Source organism: Photinus pyralis, unplaced genomic scaffold (genome assembly GCF_008802855.1).
Source record: "Photinus pyralis isolate 1611_PpyrPB1 unplaced genomic scaffold, Ppyr1.3 Ppyr1.4_LG8, whole genome shotgun sequence".
Taxonomy (NCBI): Eukaryota; Metazoa; Arthropoda; class Insecta; order Coleoptera; family Lampyridae; genus Photinus; species Photinus pyralis.
In genome coordinates, this window is record NW_022170819.1 from 34,638,234 (window position 1) to 34,657,324 (window position 19,091).

A 19,091-nucleotide genomic window follows, 5' to 3' on the forward strand; every position below is an offset into this window, starting at 1 on the left:
GTTTACGTGCCCAAAGTAGCCAAGTCAGAATTACGCCGACTGATCTCACTTCGAGTCCATGGGAAGCGATGAATTTCCAAGATTAAAAAACCGTGGGTTTGATGAATGAACTTCGGGCGCATTTGATCCTTGGGGCTGGACAGATCCAATTCGTTCATGATTAAACTAATTGGAGTCATATTGGGATTGTTACGCAAGGAGAAAGTTAGTTGCGCACCACGTTATTATGAAATCACCAAAAATTACAGAAAAAGGTTGGGAACATTTCGTGATTAGCACCCGTATTCATTACCATTCAAAAGAGGACTGTTCAGGTAAAAAACGAGAAACTGTAATCGTTGAAATAAGACAGCGAGAAAGGTCTCATACAAAATTTACACATTCAGTAGGAGCGGAGGCTTCCACGGCCGGAGTCATTAATCCTGCTTCCTGATGAAGTCCCTTACCAAAGTGGGCGAAACGTTGATTTTTCGTTCAAAATTGACACGGTCGACGGTCCCATGCCGGACGTTCCTTGAATATTAATTCAGTAAGAGCGTTGAGTGAACTCAACGGTAAGAGTTTTGAAACAGAAAAGGCCTCTCCCCGTTACGAGCTCTGGTTTTAATTTCAATGAACCAAATTCTTCAAATCCTAAATGGAACGCAACCCAGCATTTCCAAGATTGGACGACTAAATGGTGGTTTAAACGTCTTATATTTTTCTGTTAAATCAGATCGTGCCCTTCAAGGGTTTGGTTTAGCGCAATTTTGAGTTCTTTGAACCGCAAAAATAGACATTTTTCATCCGCTTCATACATTAGTCAGTCCGTTAGCGATAAACGTGAGAATTGCATTGCTTTTCATATCCGAAAGAAAGAACGAAAATGCGGGTCCGCTATTGGCTTGGAGGGGACGCTGGTCACCGAATTTAGTTGGATCCGTTTTTGCTTAACATAAGTAGCGAAGTAAAAAGAGAAAGGATAGGATATAGACAGTCACGTAGCAGTTACAGCAGCAGGTCGGTGGTTCGCTAAGTTTTTTTTCTGTTACAAAAATTTAGATCGCGCCGTTATCGTGAAAAGTATAAATAGCGGAGTTGAGCAATACTCTCTTCAAAATACTTAGGTACGTGGTAGTAAGAATCTTAATTGTGAAAGAATTGAAGTAAATTGTTAAAACGTAAAAACTTTAAAAAATTGAATGTGAATGGGATTGAGGCCGACGTCCGTAAATATTGTAAAAGGCTCTAGTTATTTGAATGTATTAATAAACACAAAGGTGGTCCAGTTCCTTTTTTCTTTACATGTTTGTGTATACAAAATTTTGGTTGGATTCATAAAAAGAAATATAACAAATTCGTATCTAGAGACTTTACTTTTACCCCATAAAAAATTGTTGGTAGATTGTCCTGTGGAAATATACATAATCACTGAAGCAAAATTACCAAGATGCGTTGCTGAGATCTGATTCTTATCAATGAATTAAATTTTTATTACAAATGGACCCCACCGGTCGATTTCTTCAGGAATATCAAAGTTACTTTAAACAAAATCAATATGCAAATTCAGTAACTGAGGTGGATCACTATCCTTTTAGGTTACAATTGATTCTCTCTCTTCGGAAAGATGCTTTCAACTGGCCGTTCCCATTAGCGATGCGAACGAAGAAAACTCTTTGCTGCTGTATTTATAGTTCTTTTTTAAAATTCAGTACATTTCCGTTTCTATGTGAACAGCGCGTCTCCAATTCGAAAATGTTCCCTCGCGTAAATTTTATCACTCGTAAATGAATGACCTAGTGAGACATTAGAATAACTGCTAATTTTAAAGTGAACATTGAGCCTTTAAGTATCTCACATTTTGTCACAAAGCGTTCTTAACGATGCGTTCTTAAGTACCCGATTGATAAAAATAAATAGCAGCCATGTTCTTGGTTGGAAATTTCCACTCAAAATAAAAACCGGTAACATTTTTCTACTACTTGCTTAAATTTTCTTTAACAACTGAAATAGTAAGTAACTACTCGCAAACTTAGCTCGTTTATCTGGCGGTCCTTAAATTTTAACTGTTTAATTATCGCCAATACGCGGAATAATCACTTTTTTCGGACTCAAGGAGTACGTGGTTACTTTTTTAAAGTTCAATTTCTTCTACATATCTATGTTAAATTGCACATCTTTTATTGAAAATTTCAGACGTAATTCCGTTTCTGTTCGCTACCAAGCGGTATACGTGTAAATCTTCTTATACTTACCAAAATTTAAAATTGACAAGGTAACTTTAAAAAAAAACGGATAAAGCGACCACCCGTTACATCGCAAGTTTAATCGACCTGGAAATTAACAACATTTGACTTCGAAGGCCAATTCTTTTTTTTAAGGGAGGTATTGCATTGGGGTAAAAAATAACCCTCCACTTTTTTGACGAAAATACACGTTTTGAAGCACCAGGAATCCGAAGCAAACAATATCTCGATGATGTCGGTCTGTGCGTCCGTGTGCACTCTCATTTCGGGCTAAACGGCTGAACCGATTGGAACCAAATTTGGTACACATATTCTTGGATATAAAAGGGCAGAGTCGCGCATGCGTAGATGTGCAGGTGCTATCTGTGCTAGTCACAGCAAATTTTTTATCAATGCGATGCTAGTCTTTGTAGCAGAATATCAAAAATTTCTGTATATACTTCCTGGTGTATTGAAAAAATCGCTTTTTGCTTAAATTATGGAAGAGGTGATGATATTCTTCATATCTGCGTCTGCAGTTATTATAAGGAATGCCCACCATACCCTCACACATTCTCCATCGCAAATTCCCATAAGAGCATCAGTTGTACCAGTTGCTCGAGGGATGTCATGATGTCATCTAACCAATAATTAATCGAGTTTACCGCATGCTAATTCCCGCCACTATTGTAACCTGTATCGCATCGCCGCTCCTCGCTCACCGCTCCTATCGTACCCGAGGTTTTACAATTATTGCAACTCGGATTTTCAGCTTTGGCAGTCGGTGAGTTTAAGTCACAATTCTCGAGTTTAGTAGGAAATCAAAAAAGGACCTCTTCTTCAGGTGTATTTTTGCTGTTGTGTTATCTATTGCTGAAATTTACACATTTTGTGCTCCTATCCTCATCAAATTCATATAAGGACAACGTGATGTATTTTCTGCGCTTAAAAGAAATCCGAGGGACTGTGTGTTATGCTATGGCGTGTGTGTGGTGGGTGTACGAAACTGTTTGAAGTAGAAATGGCAGAAACATCCTCCATGTTGGCTGGATTTGGCTACACCTGCAGCATTAATAATCAGTTTTTTGGGAATTTGAGAATCAATATTTTGAGGAGTTTTGTTAAATTGCGCCTAAAAAGTAGTTGATAATGTAGAAACAAGCAATGTTAGTAAGACTGCTCTCTTGAGGAATCATCTCATCTGACCCAAAAATTCACCTCTGCAGAACTGGGCAACCCACATCGAAATTTGGAAGGGTTTGTCTAAACTTGATTTTTTCCGGTGTGAATCACGTTGCGATTAGCAATTCGTTCTGCACTCTTAGGTAGCTAGTTTCCCGACAGATTAAATGGTAGAGCAAACAACAGAACACTACTTGCATCTGAAAGCAGGAATGTGGCCGTGACAAATGAGCGTGTGTATAATAGTATAATTATAATTTATTTTACAATAAATGTTTAACAATAAACATCAAAATAAATACAGAAAATACAGAATGATGTCAAAAGAGGGAACGTGAAAAGAACACAATTTAAAAGTATGGTAACGATATGACGTGTTTATTGGTGCCTTAAGCCATACATTTCACACATACATGGTACTTATATGGTAAATACATAAATGGTCAATGAACGAGAGGATTTATTGGGGCTGTTACGGATGGAGTTACGTGTCTCTTCCCAAATGAATGACAAAATCCCTCACGCATGGGCACGGAATCATGTAATAAGTACGTTATTACTATTAATTTGAAAACAAAAATAATTATAAAATAAATATTATATGCCTAGTTAAGACAGTGTGTGTTCTGTCCGCGTTCATCCATATTAGTTAATAACACAGCGCTTTGATTTTCTTAGAAGTCGTCGAAGCCATCAAGTATTGGGCGCTGTGGTCTTGGGGGCTGTAAACAGAAATTGATCGTTAGTGGTCGCAAACCTTCGGCAAGGTGACCTTAGAAAACGGTCTCCATTACTTTGGAGGGTCCAAGACAATAACGTTTTGTCGATCGTCTTAACGAACACATTTTGCATTAAAACAAAAAGTCACACACGTAAATTTCGTGTTAACGGCACCACTTACTTTAATCCAGTGCGATCGGTTTACGAGTTGGCTATAATGGAAAATATTCCAAAATTACTACGCGTGGAATTTGTGTGCGGAGTAAGTGTGCGAATTCGTGAACGTGTTGCCTTGTTTTATTTCAGGAGGGAGAGTTGTACTTACCGCTGGGCTGGCACCGCGTGCGGCGGATCCTGAGCGTCCCTTGGCACGGAATTTGGTGATGGCCTGCTCCGCCATGTCGGCGCGTTCTTCCGCCTCTTCGAGTTCTTGTTGTGCTTTGCGGAATTTGGCTAAATTGAGTGCGGCAATTTCTTCAGCTTCTTCGATTTGCCTCTTGTACGTCTTAATCTTCTGTTGGAGTTTGTCTACAAGGTCCTGCATGCGTTCGTGGTTCTTGCGGTCCTCCTCGGCCTGGAAGCTGAGCTCCTTGATGCGGCGCTCTGATTTCCTGAGGTTCTTCTGTGCGTCGGCGTGTCGTCTTTGTTCGCCGTCCAGCTCGTTCTCCAACTCTCGTACTCTCTGTTCGAGTTTGGCGATCGCCTTCTTGCCACCTTTAAGGGCGTTAGCTTCGGCCTCGTCGAGTCGCACCTGCAAGTCCTTGATTTGCGTCTCGAGGGCTTTGCGGAGTTTTTCTTGTGTTTGTGCGTGGTCTTGTTCAGCGCGGAGTTCGTCGGCTAATCTGGCAGCGTCGACCATGGCCTTCTTCGCCTTTTCTTCGGAGTTCTTGGCCTCGTTGAGGAGCTCGTCGAGATCGGCGTGTAATGTCTGCAATTCACCTTCTAACTTCCTCTTCGCCGCGGATAACGATGCGGATTGTGCCGCCAATTCGTTGAGTTGCTCGTGGGCGTCGCCCAATTCTTGTTCGGCTTGGCGACGGGCGCGGTCGGCTTGTTCCAGTAATGTACGGGATTCCTCAAGCTCGTTCTGTAAGGCATTGGCGCGTCTCTCTGAGATACCGAGCTGTTCGCGGGCTTCGTCGCGAGCGCGTTGTTCCTCTTCGAGGGCGGTTTGTGTGTCCTTCAATTGTTGTTGGTAGCGTTTGATTGTCTTCTGGGCCTCTGCGTTAGCCTAAAATCAAACTGGGGTTACAATTGAAACTTGCACACAACAATTACGAACCTTATTGGCGTGGTCCAAGGCGATTTCAAGTTCGTTGATGTCAGCTTCCAACTTCTTCTTCATGCGGAGAGCCTCGGCCTTGCCCTTAGCCTCTGCTTCTAGAGAAGCTTGCATAGAATCGAGAGCGCGTTGGTGGTTCTTGCGTGTGTTTTCGAATTCCTCCTCCTTCTCCTGGATGCGGCGGTCAATTTCTTGGCGTACCTGCGATAGTTCGAGCTGGCTACGCAATACCTTGTTCTCTTCTTGTTCGAGAGCGGCCTCTGCCTCTTCGAGCGCGGCTTGGAGTTCGTCCTTTTCGGCCTCTAACCTCTTTCTCGCCTTCTCAATTTCGTGAATGTTGCGTCCACCTTCGCCGATTTGGTCGAGCAAGTCCTTGACTTCATCGGCCAAGTTCTTGTTTTCTCTGCGTACGCCTTCGAGCTGTTCTTGACCTTCCTCATAGGCGCCCTTGAGACGGAACAATTCGGTCGAGTAGTTGCGGCATTCCTTTTGGCTCGCGTCGAGTTCGGCGGCGAGGTCGTCAACCTTGAGTTTCCATTCGCCGATGATTTTGTCGAATGCCTTCTGTTTCTTTTCGGCGGCGTTGGCGATGGCCGTGGCACGGTCGCATTCGAGTTGCAAATCTTCAACTTCGGTGGCAAGACGCTGCTTGGTCTTTTCGAGTGCGACGACCTTCTGGTTGAGCGCTTCGATGGTTTCTTCAGCTTCAGCGAGACGGGCTTGGAGCTTCCTCTTAGCCTCCTCGAGTTCTTCGGAGCGGGCGACACCTTCGGATTCGTATTTAGAGCGCCACAATTGGGCATCGGCGTTAGCCTTGCTGAGTTGTCTCTGAATGTCGGCCTTGGCTTCGGCTTCTTCCTCGATCTGCTCGCGGATGTTATCCAAGTCGTGTTCGAGATTACGGAATTTGCCAAGGAGGGTAGCGCGTTCGCGTGCTTCTTCGTCAGCCAATCTCTTGGTGTCTTCCAGTTGAGTGGTTAGCGATACCTTGATCTTGCTGAGCTGTGACACTTGCGATTCGGCTTCTTCCAATTGACGGAGGAGGTCACCGTTTTCGATGGAGAGCTTCTTCTTGGCGGCATCGAAGTCGTTCAATGTGCGGTTGGTTTCGTCTAATTTACCTTGTACGTCATTCAATTGTTGGCCTAGTTGTTTGGAAATCTTCTCTTGGGCAGCCTAAGTGGGAAAAATCGATCAATTAAAGTGTACAGGTTTATTTTGAGCACAAAAGCACAATAACGCATTGATTAATTATTAGCCAGCGGGATGGAGGTATTAAGAAAACTGAAACATTTTCTCCGGTTTACTTTAAGCCGATATTTGCGACACACTTTATACCTTCTCGTTAGCCAAGTGGTCGACATTAGCGCGGAGATCGTTCAATTCACCGAAGTATTGAGCCTTTTCCTTCTCAGCCCTATGAGAAAAAAAGTACACGTAAGACACAAACGATAAACAAACAAAGGTAAGATGCAGGTTGACCATGCGAAGGGTCTAACGACTACGAAAACGGGAACCATGAGCTACCTTTTCACGACCGATTAGATCCACTGCACCTCGCGTTTGTTGCAGTTCATTATAAATGGTTCCCCGATCTCTTTCAGCCCTAAATTTAAGGGGGGGGCGTTTATAAAATTGAACAAGAAATGGCGCGATTAGGGGAAGGGGAAGCGACTTACTTTGCCTTGAGTTTGTTGAGCTGGTCGATCTGTTCACCCATTTCGGAGACGGCATCGTTGTGCTTCTTGCGGAGGGCGGCGAGCGTTCCTTCGTGTTGAATGTTGGTCTCTTCCAGGTCGCGGCGGAGTTTGGCAAGTTCGGCTTCGCGTTTCTTGTTGAGCTCGATCTGGGCGGAGGTGGCGCCACCGGCTTCCTCGAGACGTTCGCCCAACTCCTCCAATTCGCGGGCCAAATCGGCGCGTTGCTTTTCGGCCTTGGCGCGAGCTTGACGCTCGGCTTCAACCTCTTCTTCCAATTCTTCGATGCGCGCCTGTAATTCCTTGATTTGCTTCTGTACTTTGCCGACAACGGATTGTTCGTCTTCGAGTTTGGCCGAGAGGGATGAGATTTCCTTGTCCTTGCGTTGGATGGTCTGTTCCAATTCCTTCTTGTTGCGTTCGAGGTCGGCTACGGCTTCCTGGGTCAGCTTAAGATCGCCTTCTACCTTACGTTTGGCCTTTTCAACGTCGCCTCTCAGTTTCTTTTCGCGTTCCAGTGAATCTTCAAGTTCGTCTAGGGTCTGTTCCAACTTGGCTTTGACTTTGTTGAGATGGTTGACTTTGTCTTCGGCCGCTTGCAGCTCCTCGGACAATTTCTGACCATTCTCGCCTTGCAATTTCTTTTCCTTGTTGAGTTTGTTGATGAGCTCGTCCTGGTGCGCGATTTCGTCGTTAAGGTTTCTGATTTGGTGATCTTTGGAGGCACGATCTTGTTCGGCTTTCTGGACTGAAAGCTCGAGATCTTCAACGTCCTTTTTGAATCCGGAAATTTCTTGCTCCAATTTCTTCTTTTGTTGGAAGAGTTGGTTGCGCGCGTCTTCCTCTTGAGTAAGTCGGTCTTGGGTTTCCTGTTTGGCAAATTGGAGACTATTAATTATGACAGATCTAAAAACGGTGATATGAGTCTCAGGTATGTTTGGACCGATGCCCGATTATAAATTTCTGCGCTATCTACATGATCGTGATTAATTATCGTTAGGTGTTGTAGGTGCGATAATTTGAGATGTTGCCAAATTACGAATTTAATGTAGTCAGTTAAAATTAGGGTTTTGATGGTGAAGATAACCGAGTTGCAAGTACAATAAACAAATGGAACATTTATGAGGATTGTGATCGGCATTAGATATTAAAATCCATGTTTTGGTTTGAGTTGAAGAAATAAATTTAGAACGGGCCAGGTGCGATTTTATGGAGGAAGGTAAGCACACTTTCGTCAGAAATTATAAATATCGTGGTTTTTTTCCTGCACGGATGAATCAAAGTTGCTGATGCACGGAGACATACTTTTGACAAAAATAGTGCTTGACTAACTCGCCCCATATTTGCATGGCCATTAATTTTGAGTATGAGCTTATATGGTGAAGTGGCGTAGAGTAAAAAGTAAGTACTTACGGAAAGTTGAGACTCCAAATCGCTCTTTTGCGCCTGCAATTTGTTGGCTCTTTCTTGGACATCACCAAATGATCCCTTTTCGCTTTCGAGTTGGGACAAGAGGTCGGTCTTTTCGGCTAACAATTTTGCGTAAAGTGCTTCGAGTTCTTTCTTCGCCTTTTCTTCGCGCTCAAAGGCCTCTTGGGCTTTGGCAGCTTTCTCTTCAAGTTTCTGTAAAACATCGGTCGGATTAATAATTTCTTCAGCCATTGTCGTTTAATTAAAGTAGGATTTCGTTTCGATCGTTCAATTTGGAAAAAGGCACTCGCGTTCGACACCACTTGATGTGAAGTGTACCTCGAACGGCTCGCAACTAAAGTGGGGAGGTACTGCACTTTTCCAGCAAAAAAACGCAGATCACGACTGATGGGCGGATCAAACTTGAGGAGATCGACGAAATATGCAAGGATTGCGATGACGGATTGGGGAGTGGCTTCCAAAATAGATCGTCTAATTCCAGGTTATAAAATTTGATATTATTTTTAATATTCGCAATGTCGCCCACATTTAAGTATGTACCTAGTCCAGTTAATCGATTCATAAATTTTTTTATTTTTAACCCGTTACCTTTACTTGGCGCGGACATGGCCGTATTTATGATTTACGAGTTATTTAATATAGAAAAATTTACCTTAATTTCATCTTCAACGCGGGTGACGTTGAGGAGGGGCTTGACTTTCTGCCACAATTTGTACCATGGCCAGGTACGCAATTTGAGGTATTTGCGCAAGTTGCGTTGTACAACTTGCAACGCAAGTCTTTGCTCTTGCAGTCTCTTGAATTCCTTTCTTGAGAGGTAACCTCGCACCCAAGATTGCAACCAGGTCATGATCTTGCCCAAGCGGTCGTCACGTAATTCTTCCATCTGACCCAAGACACCGGCACGGAAGAAGACCTATACCACGAGAAAGTTAGCACGAATTCTTCATTCAGCCTGTGATTTACACCGAGCACTCTCCACTGTGGAGATTTTTCGTGTAAAGCACAATCGACCAACCAAAGCTTGAAGCATTAATTGTTGTACGCCTTTACAGCGTATACGATAGCGTAGATTTGCAAAAGCCAATTAGAATGAATCGCAAAAGCTTCGGCAAGTAGGTACCTTAGTATGTCCCAATCGGAACTGATCAGAATCCAGACCAACGTGGTCGAGGATAAGTTTTGCGGCTTTCTCTGGAGACGTATCATCTTTTATTTGTTGGGCGACCAGAATTTTGTATCTGTGTTCACCACAAGCAAAAGTGTAAACAAGCGTAGATACAGACAAAAAAATTGGTGCCAACCTCCTTGGATCACCAAAGAGATTAGCACCTCAAAAAGAGCTGGCACCGTTTGGGGTGCTTTAGCCTACATGTGTTAGAAAAACCAGCGTTCGTACTAGAAGCTGGTGTCCTCCTGAAATAAGGTAATATTAACAAAACATGCCTTGGTATGACCGGTACGGTAAAGTTCAGAATCAAGTCCGCTAGCTTCCAAAATGTGAGTGGCACACTTCTTTGGATCGGGTTCCTTGCTTACGGCGGTTGGGTTTAAGATCTTGTACCTAAATGGGAACATGGTCAAACATGCAAACTAAATTTTACAATCGGGGCTCATGCCACGTTCACTGGGGTAACACGATTTTGGACGTTCAAAAACTGACGGGTACATTCAACCCTTGCCTTTGTATGTCCGATTCGGTAACCTTCGGGATCTAATTCGATCTCTTCGAGACACTTTCGGGCCGATTCCTTCGGATCGGGTTCGCTCGCCATCGTGGCAGGAGCTAATATCATATAACTGCGCACAAAATTGGATGAATATTCCAAGATTGACAAGCGATTAGAAATTTAAGAAATTAGGGATGCTTACCGCAGTTTGAAGTCGGGGTAGACCATCCTGTTGGGGAAACCTTTGCGGCAAATACGGATACCTTCAAGTACACCGTTACAGGTCAGCTGGTGCATGACCAAGTGGGAGTCGATTAGACCTGCGGAAAGGACGGGTCAGTTGCGTTCAGGTGTAATTGGCTACTGACCTGGCTGTTTCAATTCATTGGGGATGATACAACGTACGAAATGAGGCTGGGTTGCCTTCAACGTTGTCATCAAGTTGTTCAGTTGTTCCTAAAAGTAAACGTACATTATTTCCTTGTAGTAAGCTTCACTGCAAGTTAATTGGTTATCAAACAGGCTTACAAAGCGCGTGTGTAGGTCAGTTGATTAGGTATATTGCATCTTCATTATGCAACTGCGTACGTGTGGTACAAATTGGTAAAAATGGTGAATGTATTAACGTTTCCAACCAACTCAGTTGGTTTTGGTGCTACTATCACAAACAACAAGTGGTGACTGTGTGTTGGTAATCTAAGTTGGAATCGTCTCCTAGACAACCAGAAGATAAATTCCTGTTATTTACTCAATTAGGACACTACTTCTATCGTTGTTCTATAAAATAACTTCCGTTAGTGTGAGGCATAGTCACTACATAAAACAAACTAGAACTCGGACCTAACCTACCCTGTAGGAAGAGGATACGGTTGCCATGCTACCACTCTTCTTACCACGACCACCTATTAAAATACAAAGCATGAACTAAAGCCGTATGTACAAAGCTGTAACAGCCACTATCGCTTTCTTGGTGGAAAAGGGGAGACGGAATATTATACATGGGATTGGAGGAGTTCTGATCTCAGCGTCCACAGTGAGCAGAAAAGGTATTTACCCTGTATAAACTGGAGACAGTTTGGAAAGCGGAACCCTTTGTACGTTTGGAACCTAGTCATCAAATTTTTAATTACATTGATATAACGATATGACGAAGAGTTGGTTTGGGCTGTATGTGAACCTTACCCTTTCCGCCGGCATCAGCTCCACCAGATTGACCTGGATGGTCAGCGAAGATCTCGACCAAGAGCTTGTTGGTGCCCTTCTTGAAAAGATCAACGACGGTGTCGTTCAAGGGATCCTTGTTCTTCTCCAACCAGCCGGTGACGTTGTACGGTACCTGTCGGATTATGCGGTTAACCATTGCCGTGACGGGCAAAGCGTGGTACGTACGCATCCAGCATAATGGCCGATGGCGAAGTGGGCAGCTTGTTGACCTGGCTTTGGTGGTTTCGGTTTTTGGAAGTTGGGCGATTTGCCCAAGTGGTTGTTGTTCAATTTTTCCTCAAAGGTCTTGTCGGTGGCTTTGGGGAACATAGATTCTTCCTCAAGGATGGACAAGATACCCATGGGCTAGATGAACCAGTGAAGATTAGGGGGGAAAAGTGAGCCTTGCGGTTGCGAACCAAACCGCCGACCCCACTTCGGGAGTAGGCGGGTTGGTTAGATTAAGCACATACCTTTTTTAGCAAAGCAGTGAGCGTGAGAGGCAAACAATCTTACCAGTAACTGTGCATATACCTACTGGGTGCAGTGGTGCGTAATCTAAATGTGACAATTATCGAAGGAAGTAATGTACCTTCTCGATTAAGTTAATAGTCGCTTGAAGGTCCATACCGAAATCAATGAAAGTCCACGGAATTTTCTCCCTTTCATACTCCTCTTGTTCCATGATAAACATGTGGTGATTAAAAAATTGCTGCAGCTTTTCGTTCGAGTAGTTTATGCACAGTTGGTTAAAACCGTTGTACTGTAAGTTAGTCGTGCAATGCATTAAGTTGATGTAATAGCTCGGCTGTAGCTCGATGGAAGATCATTAGTACAAACACAAAATCAATGTTCTGTAACAGTGAACACTTCTCAGATTTGCAACTCGCAAATTACCTTTTCAATGAGATCGATACAAGCAACTAAATCCATGCCAAAATCAATAAACGCCCACTCAATTCCTTCTCTTTTGTACTCTTCTTGTTCGAGAACGAACATGTGGTGGTTAAAGAACTGTTGCAACTTTTCATTTGTAAAGTTGATGCAAAGTTGCTCGAACCCGTTAAACTGGGCACATGAAAAGTAAAGGTTAAATCAAAAAGCGTTTCACGACAGTTCGTCACCGTTACACTGGTGTAACTGCCACCTAGTTAAGCTAAATAAGACAAAAAGCACAAGGTCTGTTAATTTGTAAACGGAGTTTCTTCATGAACCCGTAAATTACCTTCTCGATAAGGTCTATACAAGCAAGTAAATCCATGCCGAAATCAATGAATGTCCATTCGATCCCCTCGGATTTGTACTCTTCTTGTTCGAGTACGAACATGTGATGGTTAAAGAATTGTTGCAACTTTTCGTTTGTAAAGTTGATGCAAAGCTGTTCGAATCCGTTATACTGGATTTAACAAAAGCATTAACACACATAGCCCCAGACAGTTCAACACGCTGTGCTATTGCTAAACTAAAACTAAGGACACGCTTCGGGCACGTACGCCAAAAACCTGAAAGACACATAAAGCGAAAGCACAGTCCCTTGTGCTATAGTATTATCGTCAGCAAAATCCTCCCACGATTCGCTCGATCACCAATTACCTTCTCGATCAATTCAATACAAGCAAGCAAATCCATGCCGAAATCAATAAACGTCCACTCGATTCCCTCGGTTTTGTACTCTTCTTGTTCGAGCACGAACATGTGATGATTAAAGAACTGTTGCAACTTTTCATTCGTAAAGTTGATGCAAAGTTGCTCGAATCCGTTATACTGACAAGAAAACATACAATTAACAAAACCAATTCCGAACTGTCATTCCGTAGACAGTGGAATTGAGGCTTCCGTTGCCTTCTCGTCGGGGCCCGGTCCCTAGTTCGACCCCGCTCGGAGTTACGGGAAAATTTCGAGGGTAATCGCTCCATCTTCAAGTTACCTTCTCAATAAGTTCGATACATGCGAGTAAGTCCATGCCGAAATCAATGAAGACCCAATTAATACCCTCTTGTTTATACTCTTCTTGCTCGAGTACAAACATGTGATGGTTAAAGAATTGCTGGAGCTTTTCATTGGTAAAGTTGATGCAAAGTTGCTCAAATCCGTTATACTGTAGTCAATAGGGAAGAAATTAGTCTGGTGCGAAAATCTAGCGAACCCTTTTGCTAGCGACGTTTCCATTAGAGTAAATAACATTAACATTTACATAACACATTATAAACCTGTAAGAGATGGGTTAGTGAGGAAGGAGCGAGCAAAACAAAAGAAAAAAACCCTACCTTGCGTTGAGCTGAGCAAAGAGGTTAAAGTGCAAAGAGTAATACCTTTTCAATGAGCTCTATGCAAGCAAGGAGATCCATGCCAAAATCTATGAAGGTCCAGATAATGCCTTCGCGTTCGTACTCCTCCTGTTCGAGTACGAACATGTGATGGTTGAAGAATTGCTGAAGCTTTTCGTTGGTAAAGTTAATGCAAAGCTGCTCAAAGCCGTTATACTACAAATGAAAATAAAAGAAAGCGATAAGCCGGGGGGACAAACTCCTCGGATCCGGGCTGTTGAAGTTCCTGTAAATCGGACGGCGAAACTTACATCGAAAATTTCGAACCCGGCAATATCCAGTACGCCGATAAAGTGCTGTCTCTTCTGCTTGGTGTCTAGGGTTTCGTTACACTTCTTGACGAGCCACTTGAAGACCCTGTCAAACATGGCCTTCGACATGGCACCGACGGAGTAGTTGACCTGGTTGACATTACGACCTTGCGTCACGAACTCGTTGCCTACTTTAATCCTTGGCTTCAAGAGACCCAAGTACAAGGCGGCGGTATCTACGCCCAAAAGCTTGGCGATACGCTCACCCTCCTGCGAACAGACCAAGTTAAACCACCCTAAAACACCGAACCTCAGCCCGTCACCTCTTGACCGTCAGCCTCGGCTTGCTCCTCGCGACCTCTCTGCTTGAACTTCATACCGCCCATGTGCATGACGGAGGCGGTAATTTTGTAAACGTCATTCTTTTCCTCTTGCGTGAAGCCCAAGATGTCGAAAGCTTCCTAGATTATGAAAATTGCGTTAGTGAGGGTTCTTGGTGAGCCGAGGTGCGAAAAGCGAAATTTTTGACTTGCCAGCGAAATTTACAGCGTGAGTATATACAAATGAAGCCGAAGCGATTTTAAAACACTTACCCGCTGCAGTTATTAACGTCGAAGCTTTAAAAATTTTAGACTAAAGGATTTTTGGTCGTTTCGGTCAAAGTCAAAAATTTAGACTGTGATTGTGTCGGTACTTACATCCGTCAGTAAACATTCCTCTCCATCGTCTACGTTAGGAATTGTGGTCTTTCCTTGCGATACGAAAAAGTAGTCGTTTATGTTGTCTGTGAGACAGCAAATATCTGTTGGAGATTAAAAGCTGTAAGCGGTGTCGTATGTGGTTGTTTGATGATAACGACCTGCGTATTTACAGCGCTGACCTTTGGCAATGTCGGGGGTGTTGTGTATGTCACGTAGGGAGGTCATGCGACAGGGAGCGAGCGATGCCTAGAATTCGTCTTCGACCATCTTGTATCTCTCGCCAATTTAATTTGAACCGCGCGCTCCCTGGCCCAGTCAGGGATGGGGGATGGACGAACTCAATTGCTTACGTCTGTCAATTCCCCCTCACGATAGTCGTTGATGCCGGGAATGTGGATTTGCGCGCGACTTATGTACGGATAGTCGTAAATCCAGGAGCTTAATTGGCATAATTCTGTGGCAGAAACAAGATGGTCAGTGAACGGACGCTAGGCGCGCTCGATGCACCCCCCGTTGAGGTTTAGTAGCGTTGCCTACAAACTGGACAGATTTGTTAGTACGTGGAAGCTGCGCTTACGTCGGTGACTTCGCCTTCCTCGCCGTCATTCACTCCTGGAATTGAGGTTTTGCCTTGCGACACGAAGAAGTAGTCGTGGATGTTGTTAGACAGAAGACAATTCTCTACAGGTTAATCAAAGAACTTTAGGTCGAGTCTTGGTCGACTTTTAAAGCTTACAGCTAATAACTTTGTACATTTTGTTATACAGGGTGTCCATAGAAAGAAGGGAATACGTGATGTTTTCGTCGATTTGGATTAATCCAGTTTTTGGATAAACGAACGGATTGTCACCTTCCTCCAGTGTGCACCCTGTACAGTTATAGCCAACGAAAGAGGTTCGTGTGCACGATTAAAAAATGATCGACATTTGGTAATTGTGCGACAAAGGTAAGGCGAGCCCGGTTCGTGAGGGCTCGTACCAAACGGTCTACGTTTGAAAGTGTTTGGACTAATTTACGAGTGGTGTTCTCCTGCTCGTAAGGGGCTACTCTATCAGATTAGATCATCTGCGCCATCGACCTACTAAAACGCCCTGCCGTCCCCATCCACTTACGTCAGTTAAACTACATTCCTCCCCATCATCTACGTTGGGAATGGTAGTTTTGCCCTGCGCTACGTAGTAATAATCGCTGATGTTATTTGACAGTAGACATATATCTGAATTGTACAAGAACATGTTAGGGATGAGTGACGCCTCGACATGGCCGCTCGTTGTAGCTAAATATATTGAATTTTTTAACGCCCTAAGTTATACCTTTAAGTCCCTTAACTGATCCGGACATGATCTGGTAGAAGATGTGGTATGATCGTTCCAAGGGCTGTTGGGAGATGACACGGGCCTTTTCCAGCAGATCTGTTGGAAGAAAATGGTGAGTGACCGAGATTCTGCAGAAGTTTCGTACTTACAGGTTTCGATGTCGGCACCGGCCAATTTACCAGTCGGTCCGAAGTGGATACGGATGAATTTACCCTAGGACATAAGGGTGTTAGGCGATTTTTTTCAGGAAAGTGGGGAGTTGACTTACGAAACGGGAGGAGTTGTCATTACGGACGGTTTTGGCGTTACCAAAGGCTTCAAGTACTGGATTGGTTTGTACGACTTGATCTTCAAGATTGGCCTTCTTTTGCGCTCCTTCATCTTTCTTCGTTGACGCGCCGACGGTGGCGAAGTACGCGATTACCTTTTTCGTGTTTTCAGTCTTTCCGGCTCCAGATTCACCACTATCGACAGAAAACCACTTACTATCACAGTCTCAACGATCAACGGATATACTTACGTAATCAACATAGATTGATTCTCGTGGTCTGTAAGGCAAAAGGGTCAGAGTGGTTTTGCTAAACGTCAGATTGACTTACTCGTAAGCATGTTAACGTAGGCACCGTCAGAAATGGCGAAAATGTGTGGTGGTACTTCATTTCGCCTTTTGCCACGGTATAACTTCGCGCAACGGTTGGTGTAGACGGGGAAACGTTTGTAAGGGTTAATAGCAACGCAGAAAAGGCCGGAGTAAGTCTGAAAGATGATAAACAAGTCAGACCACCGCCAACGAATTTAACCACACGTAGCACTCAAAACAGAAAAAAAACCATATACGTCTCTAGTACTGGTTTCGTGAAAATTAAGACGCCCACTGTACTAGGGGTTCGTCTACAGTCAAAGTACCAGTGGTACTAAAACCAAGTACGTCAGTGGTACCGGTTTCAGAAAATAGCAATTTCCATTACAAGTGTCAAAGTTACGAGGTGTGGATTTTGCCGCCCGAGGCGAAGCCGAGGGTGACAACCATACTGAGTATTTCAAACACATGTAATAAACACTATTTTCTACAAACACACAAAAGGGATCTCTAACCTTTGTCACAGTACTCTCCTTAACTGCAAGTCTACTTTTGTTAAATTTAACTGAAAGATACTTTCCATAGCCTAAACTAGTAAAATTGGACTTGAAACTGAGGTGCGGATCTACCCTTTAAATGTTTGTAGAAGAGAAAAACATGAAAGTCCTAGATAAAACCAAGTACGTCAGTGGTACCGGTTTTGTTGACTCAGGATCCAATGGTCACTCAGCATCAATCTCCGCCCAAGTTCATTTGGGTTTCGGCTCACAGTGAATTTAAGGCAAACGCCTGACTTACATAAATGAGTTGATTATAATAACGTTGCTTCAAGTTGTGCAATACTGAAGCATCGTTAAGATATGTCAAATTAGACATGTCTTCCGCTTTCTCATATTTGGGAGGATTGACCTGTTGCACTTGTTCTTTCTTAAAGTGCTTTTCCTGGTGGGAGAAAGACTAATTAGTAAAGAATTCGTAAGTGACTTACGTAAATTAGTTGGCAGTAATAGCGCTGCTTAAGATTGTGCAAAACGGCGGCTTCGTTCAAAAACGTTAAGTCGGCCATGTCTTCGACTTTTTCGAATTTCGGCGGGTTCACTTGATTAAGCAGGTCCTTCTTAAATGTCTTTTCCTATTCGCACAATTTGTGTTATTGTTTGTAATTAATTAAATTGCTATAAATTAACAAAAAAAAGGAATTACCTCTCCTCCAGGAATTCCAACGGTGACGAGGTCACCCTTGGTTCCCCTAATTTCACCAAGAAGGAAACCCTCCTTATCATCTGGCACCCAGCAAGCTTTTTTGGCGTCATAGGGCTTTGTTTGATCGATGCGTTTCTGCTCGAGTGACACAAACAAGTATGGGGTAGGATCGGGATCCTCCTGAGATTTCACTTCCTTCGGCATGGTGAACTTGTTCTATATGATGGGGCTACAGAGACACGCGGAACAGCCCTAAGAGCCTTCCTACAACAAAGTGCCCGCGTTAATTCGAGCTGGCGGAATGTAAAATGGGACAGGGACGCTATTAATAGCGACGCCACATGTTTTCAATTGTATAAGATTTCGACGGATCCGAATTTATAAATAGACCGCGAGTAAGTGGCACATCTAAATACAGCGCCGTTCCCGGATGCCAATAAAGTGCACAATCGACGCCTGCGGAATTCAATTTTCCAAAAAGTCGCCGCGGTTATTGAAGAAAAATGGATCGGAATGCTCCAAAGTTAAGTTTAGAATCGATGACGGACGCCGTTTATTTTTAAAAATAGGCAAGCCGAAGGGCCGCCATGTATGGACCGAGCGATAGTAAGTAAGACATGCGCGTCAATTCAAATCGAAAGGTGGATGACGTAACCAATTGTTACATAAACCACCATGGCGTGTTTTCCACCAGCTTAAAAACTCGCTCACTAATTTAATGACACCTCAGCGTCATACCAGCATCTAGCCTACAGAAAACCGTTTACCTTCAACCCTTGAAGCAAAATCCAAAAAATCACAAAATAGACCTGGTATGACAATTGAGCCGCCACTAAACCACTCTTTCTCTCCCTCACGTGCACAAATCACTTAACACTTCACAATTAAATCCTCGTTTCGCTTTTAAACAATTCGCATATTTCAGGGTGGATGACACACACTTAGATATTAAAAAAAAAAGGTAAAAGAGGCACACCTGCTGCTGCACTTACGTTCGAAAGGCGTTCTGGACGAGGCAAGGCGCACCGCAAGAAATTTAAATGTTCGCAACCAGATCCGAAAATGTAACGGCGAACGGGATTGGACGGGAACGTCTCCCAATCCCGGAAAGCGTAACATCGCGGCCGGTCTACCATTTTTGGAACGAGGAGCGGGATCGGCCAGGAGAAGGGCCGAAAATACTGTAGAGCGGGACGGGCATTTCTTTTGGGATCGCAGGAACGCTAACGTCGCATAACCTCCACGAAAATTCCCACTCGCATCTTCTTTTTGCGAAAGTGGTGTTGTGACCTAACCGGCGCGGCGTGGTATTAGGGTAAGGTTA

The 19,091-nt window shown here is 43.6% G+C and overlaps 1 protein-coding gene across 50 annotated transcripts; it reads right to left on the reverse strand.

Annotated features, from left to right (window-relative positions):
- Positions 1–3,743: 3,743 nt before the first annotated feature.
- On the reverse strand, positions 3,744–18,846 carry LOC116178108 (myosin heavy chain, muscle). 50 transcript variants are annotated; one of them, XM_031497482.1, is made up of 26 exons: positions 18,744–18,846; positions 17,768–18,031; positions 17,363–17,506; positions 16,584–16,740; positions 16,505–16,532; positions 16,253–16,448; positions 16,134–16,197; positions 15,982–16,080; positions 15,246–15,349; positions 14,291–14,428; positions 13,968–14,237; positions 12,287–12,457; positions 11,576–11,755; positions 11,369–11,522; positions 11,241–11,293; positions 10,555–10,642; positions 10,389–10,506; positions 9,640–9,757; positions 9,169–9,432; positions 8,499–8,708; positions 7,068–7,954; positions 6,727–6,805; positions 5,389–6,564; positions 4,432–5,337; positions 4,288–4,318; positions 3,744–4,108 (listed from the first exon to the last, which is right to left on the reverse strand). In XM_031497482.1, the coding sequence occupies exons 2-25, from the start codon at positions 17,969–17,971 to the stop codon at positions 4,289–4,291; spliced, it is 5,838 nt and encodes a 1,945-aa protein (XP_031353342.1). In that variant the 5' UTR covers positions 17,972–18,031; positions 18,744–18,846; the 3' UTR covers positions 3,744–4,108; position 4,288. The 50 variants fall into 50 exon arrangements, with proteins under 50 accessions (XP_031353342.1, XP_031353302.1, XP_031353339.1 ...); XM_031497442.1 differs by lacking the exons at positions 4,288–4,318; positions 15,246–15,349 and adding an exon at positions 14,666–14,769; XM_031497479.1 differs by lacking the exons at positions 4,288–4,318; positions 6,727–6,805; positions 9,640–9,757; ... (1 more) ...; positions 12,287–12,457; positions 15,246–15,349 and adding exons at positions 6,916–6,994; positions 10,199–10,316; positions 11,036–11,088; positions 12,983–13,153; positions 14,666–14,769.
- Positions 18,847–19,091: the final 245 nt, after the last annotated feature.

Coding starts and splice junctions, on each gene's coding strand:
- LOC116178108 (XM_031497442.1), bottom strand. CDS start 17,971: ATGCCGAAGGAAGTGAAATCTCAGGAGGATCCCGATCCTACCCCATAC. Junction 16,198..16,252: donor ATGACAACTCCTCCCGTTTC/GTAAGTCAACTC, acceptor CTTATGTCCTAG/GGTAAATTCATCCGTATCCA. Junction 10,507..10,554: donor CAATGAATTGAAACAGCCAG/GTCAGTAGCCAA, acceptor TCCTTTCCGCAG/GTCTAATCGACTCCCACTTG.